Genomic DNA, 14181 nt, shown 5'->3' with positions numbered 1-14181 from the left:
AGAGTGCCAAAGGACAGAAATTATCACCAGTGGCACCCCCACATATTTAGGAATGGTTGGGTAAAGAGTCGCAAGTGTGGTGCTGGAAAAGTACAGATCCAAGGAGCAGGCGAATTGAAGTTTCAAGCAATAATCCTTCATCAGGATTCCCAAAACGACAGCAGGAATGCCAATGTCAGTTAAGGTGCTTCCTCTAAGCGAGAGAGGCCATTTATTTTAGTGGATGAAGTTTGGTGTTAGAACCACAGAAATGGCCCTGAATGGGTATGAGGCGAGGTTGATGCAAGATCCAGTCCTGTAACTTCCAAAGCTCAGGTTAGTGAAGCGATCCTAAACAAATGTAGATCGCCTGAAAGCTGCTACCTTGCGAACGGAGAAGGAGCAGTACATACCTGGCCCCTGAACTGTCAGAAAGTGTGAGTTCTTCCTCTCCGTCTAGTGTAGAGGAAACCTCAGAGTCCAAGATGGATGTAGCCTTGATACCATTACTGGTGGAAGAAGAGGAGGAAACTCTCCCGAGATGAACCGGACGCAAGAGATGGGCTATGGTCCGGTACGCACTGACCATTGGAACCAGGTGAATCTCACTGACTGAGATCCTTGACTGGAATTGTTAACCTGGGCCAGTCAGGAAGCCCTGGCTAACTAATATAAACAGCATTTTCAGAATCTCGTTCGTTCAGGGAATGATTCCAAACTGGCTGACCGCAGTCAGTTTTCACTTTCCTATAGGTTACACATAATCTAATTGAACATCCAGTTTAGAAACCAGTATGATAGGAGAACTCCAATTACTCTGGCTTGGGTCAATCAATTGATTGTCTAATGTATATTGAATTTCCTTTGTTACATTGGCCTGGTATTCTGGGTTTAACCAATATGGTTTGTTTTTTTATTGTGTCTAATTTACCTACGTCCACCTCTTGGTTAATGTGATACATCCAGGAGTTTCATTCTAAACATTTTTGGATTTTCTGAGCAATCTCACTATATATCTCTCTGTTGATCTTTTTCCAGAGACAGTGTCAAAATTCTCTAATAAATCCAAATTTTCTAATGTATTAGGAAGTTTACTTTGGGAATTGTCTATTTCTCTTTGGCTGTCATTCTTCTTTCTTATATCCTCCTCTTCTGACTATTTGACACACCTGCATATTTTCATGGTTATCTCTACAATAGTAATGTTTAACATGTTCATATAACATAACTAATTGATTTTCCAATGATCAGGAGTATCAATTGAAAATTTCCTTAACTAACCATTTTAATTATTTTATAAGGTTCACTGAATAATGCTTTTAATGGCTCACTTTTAAAGGCTTCATCTCCTTTGAAATGTCTGGTTTTTGTACATTTATCTGTCCCCCTTTTTCATTTCATTCCGGCAAGTTTTCACGTGTTCCTGGACAACTCTACATGTTCCTGTCAACATATTCAGAGATGTGGACACATACTCTAACATTGAAGATCTGTTTTTTTGATGTAACAATTTATTTTGAATGAGTTTTGATGTCTCTGTTATTTCATGGCCATAAACTAATTCAAATGGGCTGAAGCCAGTACACTCACTTGGAGGATGTCAGGTTGCAAATAGAGAAAATCTAATTCTCTGATCCAATCCTTTAGACACTCATAACAATTTTTTTATCATGATTTTGAGAGTTTGGTGATACTTGTCCAAAGCACCTTGGATCTGCGCACAGTATGCAGTCAACTTCAGTTGTTTAAACCCCAAGCTACAGCTGATATCTTGAAAATGCTTTGATATAAAGTTTGATTCTTGATCAGATTGCACTTGTGTTGGCAGCCCATAATGAGTGAAAAACGAGTGAATTTTTCCACTACCATTTTAACTTTAAGTCAAAAATCACACCACACCAGGTTATAGTCAAACAGGTTTATTTGAAATCACTAGCCTTCGGAGCTCTGTGGTGGAAATCAGTGTATCATATTCGCAATGCTTAGGGTATGTTAATTTCTGACTTTCACTTCAGTTAATGCCCACACAATCCACTGGTATATGACTGAATGGTTCCTGAAAAACTGGTGTAGGAATCACGTGCTGGTTTAATCACATGCTGAAGTGTAGCTACAGGTTGACAGATATGACGCATGTTACAAAACCAGCACATCTTCATATATCTTTAGCCAGGTAAAATAACCTGTTATGCATGCCTGAGTTTTCCAAATTAGATTAGATTAGATTACTTACAGTGTGGAAGCAGGCCCTTCAGCCCAACAAGTCCACAGCGACCCTCCGAAGAGCAACTCAGACCCATTCCCCTACATTTACCCCTTCACCTAACACTAGGGGCAATTTAGCATGGCCAATTCATCTAACCTGCACATCTTTGGACTGTGGGAGGAAACTGGAGCACCCAGAGGAAACCCACAGAGACACAGGGAGAATGTGCAAACTCCACACTGACACTTGCCCGAGGCGGGAATTGAACCCGGGTCTCTGGTGCTGTGAGGCAGCTGTGCTAACCACCATGCCGCCCCCATGAGTAACCCAAACAGACTCATCCCCCGTATTTACTCCTGACTAATGCACATAACACTACGGGCAATTTAGCATGGCCAATTCACCTGACCTGCACACCTTTGGATTATGGGAGGAAACCGGAGCACCTGAAGGAAACCCACACAGACATGGGGAAAATGTGCAAACTCCACACAGTTTCCCGAGGCTGGAATCGAACCCAGGTCCTTGGTGCTGTAAGGCAGAAGTGCTAATCACTGAGCCATCGTATCCTGCCATTTGAATTTCATGTGCAACTGGTGATATCTCCCTAAAAGCATTTCTGTCGCCCTGTATCTCTTCGTATGGCTATAGGTTTGTACACCTCGCCTGAAGAAAAAGGAGACCCCTTTCTTTTCAACAAGAATCCTGCATGCTTCTCCTCTACCATATATTTTCCTTATTAATCTCAGAATTCGCTTCCATTCTTTTTGTTGTAGTTAGAGCTACAACCTGGTCTGTGGTATTATCTCTGTGTTCCCTTTTTATAATCCATTTTTACTGATTCCTATAAGTCCCATGTATGTACCTTGTAACTTCCATCATTCCAAATGAACAACTTGTTACAATAGAAACATTTAAGCTTCCAAACTCCACCTCAATCCTCAACATTTTCCTTCTTAATCTGAGGAGGAGCTCTGAGGGCATTGTAACCTGTTTTATTTTATTTTTATTATATTTGTTTTACCTTATTTTGTTTATAAATTCTGCTTTTGGCCAACTCATTTGTGATGCAATCTTCTCAAATCACATGCAAGTTGATTCCATATCCTTCTCTCCAAATTTTGGCAAAACCTACACAAGCTTAAACATGACTAAATCATGGATTATGACTAGAAATTTCCTCTTCTAAATCTACCCAAACACCTGACTCAGCTTGCCCAAGCTGTGTCACTTTTAAATTCCTGTTCTCTCTTTTTCCTCCCTTATTTCTGTCCTTTATTTCACTTTTCCCATTTCCCACCCCCTCCCCCCACCTTGTCCTCTTCTGCCCTTTGGAACTTGAGTTTATAAGTTCTAACTCCCTTTGGAATTCCATCTCCAACTTTGTCATTTCCATTCACCTATACTATAGTTCAAGGTTCACTGCTATATCTGATATACAGTCTGTTCCTCAAGATCTCGCTTATTTCCACTAATCCCAACTCTTTCAAAGAAAAGTGTAGCACAGGTATAACCCTTCAGTCCACCAAGACTACGCTATTACATGATGCCTTTCTAAACTAAAAAAGCTTTTGCCTCTGCGGTCCATGTCTCTGTTATCCCTATTCCTTCAATGCGAGTCACCCTGGTGTTATGAAACTGGAAATGTTGCAAGAAAGATTTACAAGGATTTCACTGAGACTGGAAGGTTTGAGTTATTAGGGGAGGCTGGGACATTTTCCCTGCAGTGGAGGAGACTGAGGAGTGACCTTTGTGGAAAGATGAATAGCCAAGGTCTTTTCCCCAGTGTAAGGGAGTCCAAAACTAGAGGGCATAGGTTTATGGTAAGAGGGGAAAGATTTAAGAGGAGCCTGAGGGGCAAATGTTTCACGCAGAGGGTGGTGCATTATTGGAACAAGCTGCCACAGGAAGTGGTAGAGTCAAAAAGCATGGTGCTGGAAAAGCACAGCAGGTCAGGCAACATCTAACGAGCAGGAGAGTCGCTGTTTTGGACATAAGCCCTTCATCAGGAAGTGGTAGAGGCAGGTACAATTACAATATTTAAAAAACATTTGGACAGGAATATAGGCCAAATTTAGGCAAATGGCACAATTTCAGCCATGGAAATCTGGTCGGCATGAATGATTTGGGCCAAAAGGCCTGTTTCTGTGCTGTCTGACACTACTCATATACTGTATCTGTCAAGATGCTTTTTAAACATTGCTATTGTGTCCTCCTCCTCCACCTCCTCTGGCAGTGCATTCCAGGCATTTACCATCCTCTGTATGTAAAAATCTGTCTCTCATATGTCTTTTAAACTTATCCCATTTTAATTTAAATCTCTATGTCCCTTAGCAATTGACATTTTTACTCTGGAAACAGACCCCGATTATCCACTATATTCATGCCTTTCATAATTTTGTAGACTTCTATTAGATCGCCCAACTTTTGCCATTCAAGTCAAAAGAAATCAAGTTTGTCCAATCTCTCCTCATAGCTAATACCCTCTAAAGTAGACAACGTCCTAGTTAACTGCTTCTGTACCCCCTCCAAATCCTCCATATCGTTCTGGCATTGTGGACCTGTACACTGTTTTCCAAATGTGGCCTAACTGAAGTTCTATACAGCTGCAACATGACTTGTAAATTTATTCTTTACCCCAACAGGTGAAAGCAAGCATGCCATGTACCTTGTTGACCACCTCATCTACCTCTGTTTCCACTTTCAGGGAACTGCAGACCTATACACCTAGATTCCTCTGTATGTTGCTGCTACGAAGGGTTTTCTATTTATTGTATACACCCCTCCTACGTTAGATCTTCCAAAATGCATCATCTTGCATTTGGCCACATTAAACACCATTTGCCATTTCTCCATCCAAATCACCAGCCTACATTCATCCTGCTGTGAACTGTGGCAGTCCTCCTCACTATCTACAGCTCCCTCAATATTTGTGTCATTACAACAGGGGTCCCAGCACTGATCCCTGTGGAACACCACTCACTCACAGATCTCCGTTAGAAAAGCACCCTTCCACTGCTACTCTGTCTTCTATGATTAAATCAGTTCTGTATCCATCTTACCAGCTCACTGCAGATCCCGTTTGACTTTGCCTTTTGTATCAACCTGCCATGAGATACTTTGCAAAAAGGCGTTGTTAAAAACCATGTAGACAACATCTACCACCCTGTGCCCATCACTCGTCTCTGTCACTCCTTCAAAAAGTTCAGTCAAGTTTGAGAGACAAGACCTGCACAAAGCCATGCTGCCTTTCGCTACTAAGTACATATTTTTCAAAATGTGAGTAAATCCTATCCCTAAGAATCTTCAAAGTAATCCTAAATAATTTGTCTATCATGGATAATTAGCTCAACGGTTTGTAATTTCCCAGATTTCCCCTGTTGCCCTTAAACAAAAGAACAACATTGGCTATCCTGCAGTCTCCTGGGACTTGTGTGACTGAAGAGGATTCAAAGATTTTGTTTGAGGTGCCAGTATTTCCTGATCTGCCGCCTCAGCATTCTGGGTTTGATCCTATCCAGTTATAGGGTCTTATCTACCTTAATGCTTTGTAAACCACCCAATACCAAATACTTTTTTTATGTTGAACTGTCCTAGAATATCAACCTATCTTCCTAAAACTCATTATTCACCCTGTCCTTCTCCTTTGTGAATACTAATGCAAAGTATTTGTTAAAAACTTCACCTACTTCCTCCAGCTCCGTGCATAAAATGTGTCCTTTGTCCTTGAGTGGACCTACCTTTTCCTAGCTACCTTCTTGCTCCTCATGTGCATAAAACACCTTGGGATTTTCCTTAGTCATGTTTGACAAAGACACTTCTTGACCCCTTTTAGCTTTCCTAGTTCCTTGTTTGAGTTATTTTCCAGCTAGCTTAGTATTCTTTGAGTGCTCCATGAGTCCTAAACCTTATGTATGTCTCCCTTTTCTTTTTGACTAAGCTTTCAATTTCTCATCATTCCAAGGTTCTAGAATTTGCCATTCTTATAATTTCCACTGAGGAGATAGAGGAACAGATATATAAGCAGATCCGGAAAGATGGAAAAACAATAGAGTTATAATAGTGGATGATTTTCACTTTCTCAGTATTAGCTGGAACTCCCTTAGAGCCAAGGGTTTAGATAGGCCAGAAGGTGCATCCGAGAGGATTTATTGAAACAATATATAGATAGTCCAACTAGGGAAGGGCATTACTAGACATTGTTTTGGGGAATGAGCCTGGCCAGGTGATCAAAGTTTCTGTGGAGGAGCATTATGGAAACAGTAATCATCGTCCCACAAGTTTTAAGATAGTTGTGAATAAGAGAAGACTGCTTTTTAGTCGAAGGTATTGAATTAGGTTAAGGCTAATTACAGCAGTATTGCTGTGGAAGAGCCAGTGTCAGACTAGGGTGGACCAAGTTAAAAGTCAGACGACACCAGGTTATAGTCCAACAGGTTTATTTGGAAACAATAGGTTTCAGAGTGCTGCTCCGTCATCAGGTGATTGTAGAGTGTAAGATCATAAGACACAGAACTTATAGCAGAAGATTATAATGTCATTTAAGAAGCATTTAGACAGACATATGAAACAGACAGAGAATAGAGAGGTACAGATTACGTGCAGGCAGATGGAATTAGTTTAGAATGGCGACATGTTGGGCCGCAGGGCCTGTTCCTCTGCTGTACAATGTTTTGTCTATGTTCTAGCTTCTTCTGGCAACTTTATTTCCAGTCTGGTGGCTAACTTTGCTAATTTAGCTTCAGTTATATCAGGAAAACTTCTGGCACATTCAGAAATGGTTTCCAGTGTCATCTTAAGTTTGAGTCCAAATTTGATGTCTGATTGCTCACTCTAAATACCAAAGTTCAATTCCAGAGCTACATTAAAACACAGACAAGTCCCTAACTATGTTATGACACAAAGACAGACAGGTGAACCAAATCAGCCTTTTTATCTCTATTCACAACACAGTAAAAATTAAAACCTTTAAAAATTGACCCCAGTGGTTTGTAACCAGACTTTTGAATAACCACTATCAGATTCTGCGAATAATCAATTCCAGATACCAAATTACTTAAGTAGTTTTCATGATATATTGTTATGCAGGCATAAATGATGGTTTCTTGGTTGATTTTCTGAGGATGGAGAAAATGAGGACTGCAGATGCTGGAGATCAGAGTGAAGATTAGAGTGGTGCTGGAAAAGCACAGCAGGTCAGGCAGCATTCGAGGAGCAGGAAAATTGACGTTTTGGGCAGGAGCCCTTCATCAGGAATGAGGTTTGTGGGCCAAAGGGGCTGAGAGATAAATGGGAGTGGGGTGAGGCTGGGGGGAAGGTTGCGAACGGTATCTGGGAATGCGATAGGTAGATTAAGGTGGGGGTGAAAGTGATAGGTCAGAGAGGAGGCTGGAACAGATAGGTAGGAAGGAAGATGGGCAAGTAGGACAGTTCAAGTCGGTGGTGACAAGTTGGGAGGTTGGGACTGGGATAAGGTGGTGGGAATGGGGAAACTGCTGAAATCCATATTGATCCCATGTGGTTGGAGGGTCCCAAGATAGAAGATGAGGAGTTGTTGCACCAGACTTTGGGTGGTTAGGGCTTGATGATAGAGGAGGCCCAGGAGCTGCATGTCCTTGGTGGAGTGGGAGGGGGAGTTAAAGTGTTGGGGCAGTGAGGTTGGTTGATGCGGGTATCCCAGAGATGTTCTCTGAAACGATCCGCAAGTTAGCGTCTGTCTCCCCAATGTAGAGTAGGCTACATCGGGTCCAACTGATGCAGTAGATGGCGTGTGGATGTACAGGTAAATTTCTGTCAGATGTGAAAGGATCCTCTGGGGTCTTGGACAGAGGTAAAGGGGGAGGTGTGGGAGTAGGTTTTGCACTTCCTGCAATAAGAGAAGAGGGTGTGTTGTTGGGGGATGGGGGTGGGCGCATGGACCTGACTAGAGAGTAATGGAGGGAGTTGTCTCTCCGAAACGCAGATAGGGATGCGGAGCAAAATATGTCTCTAGTGGTCGGGTCTGTTTGTAGGTGGCAGAAATGGCGGAGGATGATGTGTTGTATCCAGAGGTTGGGGGTAGAGAGGGGGAGGGTTCTGTCCTTGTTGCAGTTCCACTATAGAACATCCCCTCGCTCGTGGTTGACGATGCTCTCCAGCGCATCTCCTCCACTTCCTGCACGTCTGCCCTTGAGCCCTACCCCTCCAACCACAACAAGGACAGAACTCTCCTGGTCCTCACCTTTCATTCTACCAACCTCTGGATGCATCACATCGTCCTCCACCATTTTAGCCACCTACATACAGACCCCACCACCAGGGATATATTTCCCTCCCCACTCCTGTCTGCATTTCAGGGAAATCATTCCCTTCACGACTCCCTTCATGGCCCCACTCACCAACCCATCTTCCACTGCTATCGCAGCAAGTGCAAAACCTACTCCCACACCTCTCCCACACCTCTCCCACATTTCTGTCCAAGGCCCCAAAGGATCCTTCCACGTCGGACAGGAATTTACCTGTACTTCCACACACATCATCCGTTGCACCCAATGTGATCTCCTCTATGTTGGGGAGACAGGAGGCCAACTTGCGGATTATTTCGGAGAACATCTCTGGGACACTTGCACCAACCAACGCCCTGTAGCTGAACGCTTTAACTCCCCCTCCCACTCCACCAAGGACATGCAGCTTGTGGGCCGTCTCCATCGCCAAACCCTAAACACTTGACGCCTGGAAGAAGAGCACCTCATCTTCGACTTGGGACCTTCCAACCAAATGGGATTAATGTGGATTTCACCAGTTTCCTCATTTTCCCCAACCTCTCAATTCGTCACTGCCCTCTTGAACTGTCCTACCATCTTCCTTCTCACTTATCTGCTCCAGCCTCCTCTCCGACCTACCACTTTCACCCCCACCTTCATCTACCTAAAGCATTCCCAGCTACCTTCCCCCCCAGCCACCCCCTCCCATTTATCTCTCAGCCCCTTGGCCCACAATTGTCATTCCTGATAAAGGGCTTATGCCTTATATGTCGATTCTGCTGCTCCTCAAATGTTGCCTGACTGGCTGTGCTTTGTCAGCACCACATTCTTCAACTTGATTTTCTGAGGATGTTGATTGGGGTAACCTTTTCAGTTCACTCAGTAATACTTCTAACTTAGTTTTCTATTCTCTGAGCTTCCATGGGAGCTTGGGCAAGGATCCTTCAAGTCTGTATGCTAGAGTGCCAACAACTAGATTCTTTTTCACAAAACCCACTCCAAACTTTGATCACTGCCTGTCAGGCTGACTGTATTCTTGAAAAGGTCCTAGTTACTATTTAATAGCTATTACCTGCTTGAGCATAAGGTCTATTCCAGGAGCCATTTTCCAGGTGCTGACCTCATTAATAGCCAATTTCTGCTTTCTGTTTACACAGGTGGTTAAACATCTGCTGAACCTTTTTAATCAGGAAACAACCTGCAATTAACTTACAGGCCCGGTCTCTTAAATAAGCAGAAGCTTGTTTAGACTGTTTTCCTTTTAACTCTAGCTATTACCAACAGTCAAAAATTCATCATTAACTCTCAGTTCCAAGTTCATAACTGCAAACTAAAATTGATCAAAATAATTTTAAAAAGTAAAGGTTCAGTGAGGGCTTTAACAATATTATCATAAGAATTTATACTAGCACATATGCACACCCATCTTTAATTTATTGAATTGATAATTTTCAGTCTTTCCTATTTCAGCTCATGGTTTCTGTGGATCAGAAGTATTTGTCGGAAGCACGAAATGGAATTCTTTTTATTTTGTCAACCATTGTATCTTCTGTGAGCCTGCTGTGGGGGATTTTACAGGTTGTGGACTCAACTGAGAAAACCATTGCTGCCTCTGCTGTAACTATCAACCTGGGTTCCACAAAGGTAGGTGAACTGCTGAGATTTGAATATATAGCTATTATGAAAAGAGATAATCAAAAGCAGGCAGTTTTTTTTTGTTTTTAATGTATGTGCAGCATGGTGGCTTATTGGTTAGCATTGCTGCCTCACACTGTCTGGGACCCAGTTCAAATCCAGCCTCAGGTGACTGCATGGAGTTTGCACATTCTTCCCGTATCTGTGTTGGGTTCCTCCAGCTACTCCAGTTTCCTCCCAAGGTCCTGCAGGTTAGGTGGATTTGCCTTGCTAAATTACTATGTATCCAGGAATGTGCAGGCTAAGTAGATTAACCATGGGAAGCGCAGAGTTACAATGATAGGTAGGGGGTGGATCTGGTTGGGATGCTGTTTGGAAGGTCAGTGTTGACCCAAAGGGCTGAATGGCCTGCTTCCACACTGTAGAGATTCTATGATTCCATGATTTTATTCTATGGTTCTATTATATTTATGTACTAAAATGGCTCTGCACTGAATTGTTTATAGAAAAGTGCGGTTTAGATTAGATTAGATTACTTACAGTGTGGAAACAGGCCCTTCGGCCCAACAAGTCCACACCGACCCGCCGAAGCGTACCTAACACTACAGACAATTTAGCATGGTCAGTTCACCTGACCTGCACATCTTTGGACTGTGGGAGGAAACCGGAGCACCCGGAGGAAACCCACGCAGACACGGGGAGAACGTGCAAACTCCACACAGTCAGTCGCCTGAGGCGGGATATGAACCTGGGTCTCCGGCGCTGTGAGGCAGCAGTGCTAACCACTGTGCCACCGTGCTGCCCACATTAGTTTCACACTTTAATATTGCTGAAAAAAGACACATTTTGTACTCACCAGGACAATTTGCAAGAATGCCAATTCAAGGGAAAAACCAACACTTATATTTGATGGGAGGACAGTGCTGATTATTTGGCGAGTGGAGTCTAATGGAAACAATGTCATGGAAAATGCACCCATTAAAGCCAATTGAGTTTTGTTTAAATTTTAAACTAGGAAGGTTGACTGTGATTTGTCAGGGAAATGTCCTTACCAGTGAATCAGCAAATGGGCATCTATTGAATTGAAATAGGCACAATGTGTATGTGATATTTCTATCTGCAGCCAACAGGACCCTGCGTATCAATATCAGCTTCCAGTACACACACTGTGAGCACAACTAACAATTGTTTGTTTGTGTAATTCCTCACACTTGAGATTATGCAGCACATGTTGTCTATCAGCTGAATCACATCTGTTGGACACTTGCACACATACTTTTGTGCCTTTGCATTAGAACTTCAATTCAAAATCCAAAATTATGATGCTTCTTGTACAAGAAATTTGAACCCCGTGAAAGTCTAGTAGGTGATTGTGTACTTCCTTACCAATCTGAACAATTTGCATTGAGATATCTCAGGGCTGAAAAATCTGTTAAGTGTCAATTTATAGCAAGCTGTCTCCTACAATTCTTCACTGCTCACCACATTTATCATGTGCATCTGTCTTGTGCTCACTAGCAGCAGAGTGTTTGCTTGAGCTGTGAGGTGTCAGATTTAAACCAGACAGGGATAGCGTTTTGCAATGGAACGAAATGAAAAAAGAAAGCTTCTGAGAGCACATATGTAGTACAGGTAAGTATAGTATCGGAAACTGCCCATTCATAGAGCCACTACTCTTTCCTCAACCATTGTAGCATAACATTTTATCGTTGTTGATTGTGGTAACATCACATGTTGTAAAACCTTCAAACAGTTGTTGATATTAACTTTTATTGAACAACAAGGAGGGAGAAGAACAGAAAAAAATGTTGCATTTGCATCTGGGACTAAACGGGCTTGTTTGCCTGCCTTTCAAGTAACAAATTTGCGGTCACGAATGATGACTTTAACCAACTCTGACCTAATGGGTGAACATTAAGTCCTGTATGGCTCGTTGTACCCAATGCTACTCACTCAATCATGGGGAGAGTGATGTTCCTTTTGTTCATCTTTTTCAGAAGACTGCTGCTACTTACCTAGCTCCTCAGTGTACAACATAACATGTCTTTGCCTGCTTCACAGCATGCAAGGATTATGCAATACTACTAAACCTCCCAGATCAATCCAGACATCAGAGAATCTTATTTTGAGGAGGTCTGCCATCTGCTCCTCAATGACCCATGGAAGAATGTGCTGAGTTTTACTTATACTTGGCCTCAGTCAGGTGTTTGCGTAGTGGATTCATCAGTCTTGGAGAGGGGGTAGCCCTTGTCTCCCAGTAGCCACCTTTGTTCGGCATCCATTTATTGAAATGAAACAGGAATCTATCAGTCGTCAGGCATGCAGGCATCATGGCAGTGTCCAGGATACCAGACACAGACCTTTAAGATTTGATACTGATGATCAAGATGTCTTGTACATCGACCTAATGGTATCCTTTGCTTTTGGTGAAGTCAACTGCATTGTGGTATGATGCTCTCTACATGCCAAAGTACAATTTGTAGCCCCATGCACTTAGGGAAGCCAGTTATGTTGGTCACCATAACATCGTTGGCTGAAGGGCCCGTACTGTGCTGTACTGTTCTATGTAAAGCTGGGCTGCAGTGCTGACTCTGTCACAGGGAAACAAAGTGAAGCAGTGTGAACTTACAGAAAAAAAATTGGTAATCGCTCTGATACATTCATGAGTTGAGGATTGAGAGATCTCAGAGTTCCCAGTGGATCCTTGGAAGCAGCCAGCAGAAACACAAATTACTGGAATTTCTGGTGCATTTCATGCAGATGTAGCGACATGTATGGAGAGATGGAAAAGTTTCATGACCTGTGACCAGAACAGAACTAGTCAGTGGCATAAGGGTTTAGCACAGGTGTCACCTAACCTGCCACTGGGATAGGATGGTCACCTACTTTTTCAGATTACAAGCTGTGCTCTAGATGACACTGCTATGAAATTGTGTTGAGCCATCTCATTTGAACGCAGCACTGTACCTTACACATCTGACAAAATTGCATCGAGGGCATTCTGTGTCTACTCTACCTCCACAGCCAGAAGCATACTGTGCTGTGACTTCTTTATGTGGAGGTTGTTCAGCAGCTACTGGTCCTGGGTTCGGTGGTGCATTTGCCACTCCTCAATTTCTTTGCACCTTTTGTTTTGCAGCAGCCACAGAGATAATAGCAACTGCTGTGGCTGGACGCATTGGTTATGGTTCCTACGTGGGGAATATCAGAAACAGAACAGCTCCTTAGTAATGTGTTACATCACATGCAATGACCAGTTTAACACAATTACCAATACAGTGGGACATGGAGGATTTCAACAAGAAAGCCAATGGGATGTCTGCACATGAACTATTGACATAGTCGTGCTGCACACTTTTGGAATAAGCTCTAGTGTGTCACACCAGTACAATAGGAGATTGTAAGCGTGGTAGGATTACTGAAACCAGGCCTCCCTTATCCAAACCTGATCACCCCACACTCCCACCCCTTCAAAGTTCATCCACTATAATATCCCTTGAGACAGCAAGATAAGAGATCAGAATGCATCCTGTTCTGGAGCCTGTCCCTACACAAAATGTGGCCTGGCAGCGCATTGTTATGTAATATGCTGCCATGTTTTCCTAAGTGAATTGCCATTGCCATGTTTCTCAGGAGCTTGGAAAATTCTGTCTCTAGAGTCTGTATAAGGAAGAGTAAAAGTATGAGTAATCAGTGCAAGCTAATTAAATGATTCAATGAAATTAAAAGTAGGAGTGGGAAAAAAGATGAAATTTAGAGACAAAAGAAAATGTGAGATAAAAATCAGTCTTTTAAAGTATTTTCAAAAATGTTTGAAGAATGAGACTCTGTACTAAGATACGGTGACAAAAAAGGATATTTGGCCATAATTATTAATTACACTGAGTCATAGAGCATGGAAACAGACCCTTCGGCTCAACTGATGACCAGGTTTCCTAAACTGAGAAAGTCCCATTTGTCTGCATTTGGCCCATAAATCTGTCATGTACCTGTCCAAATGTCTTTTAAATGTTGTAATTATACTCAGCTCTGGCAGCCCTTTCCATTAGTGCACCATCTGTATGAGAAATTAACCCTCCAGTCCCTTTTAAATCTTTCCCCTCTCACCTTAAATCTATG

The 14181-nt window shown here is 42.5% G+C and overlaps 1 protein-coding gene across 9 annotated transcripts in view; it reads left to right on the top strand.

Annotated features, from left to right (window-relative positions):
- The window catches only part of dop1a (DOP1 leucine zipper like protein A), a 344210-nt gene that overhangs the window by 232655 nt on the left and 97374 nt on the right, over positions 1–14181 (top strand). For 6 of the 9 annotated variants that reach the window (XM_072581119.1, XM_072581120.1, XM_072581121.1 and 3 more), the window contains one exon: positions 9883–10071. In XM_072581119.1, coding sequence (XP_072437220.1) covers positions 9883–10071 — 189 coding nt within the window. The remainder of the gene's footprint in view (positions 1–9882; positions 10072–14181) is intronic. The other 3 variants (XM_072581124.1, XM_072581125.1, XM_072581118.1) reach the window with 1 other exon arrangement.

Source organism: Chiloscyllium punctatum, chromosome 11 (genome assembly GCF_047496795.1).
Source record: "Chiloscyllium punctatum isolate Juve2018m chromosome 11, sChiPun1.3, whole genome shotgun sequence".
Taxonomy (NCBI): Eukaryota; Metazoa; Chordata; class Chondrichthyes; order Orectolobiformes; family Hemiscylliidae; genus Chiloscyllium; species Chiloscyllium punctatum.
The sequence above is the reverse complement of the archived record's forward strand: the minus strand, read 5'-3'. Positions and strand labels throughout refer to the sequence as shown.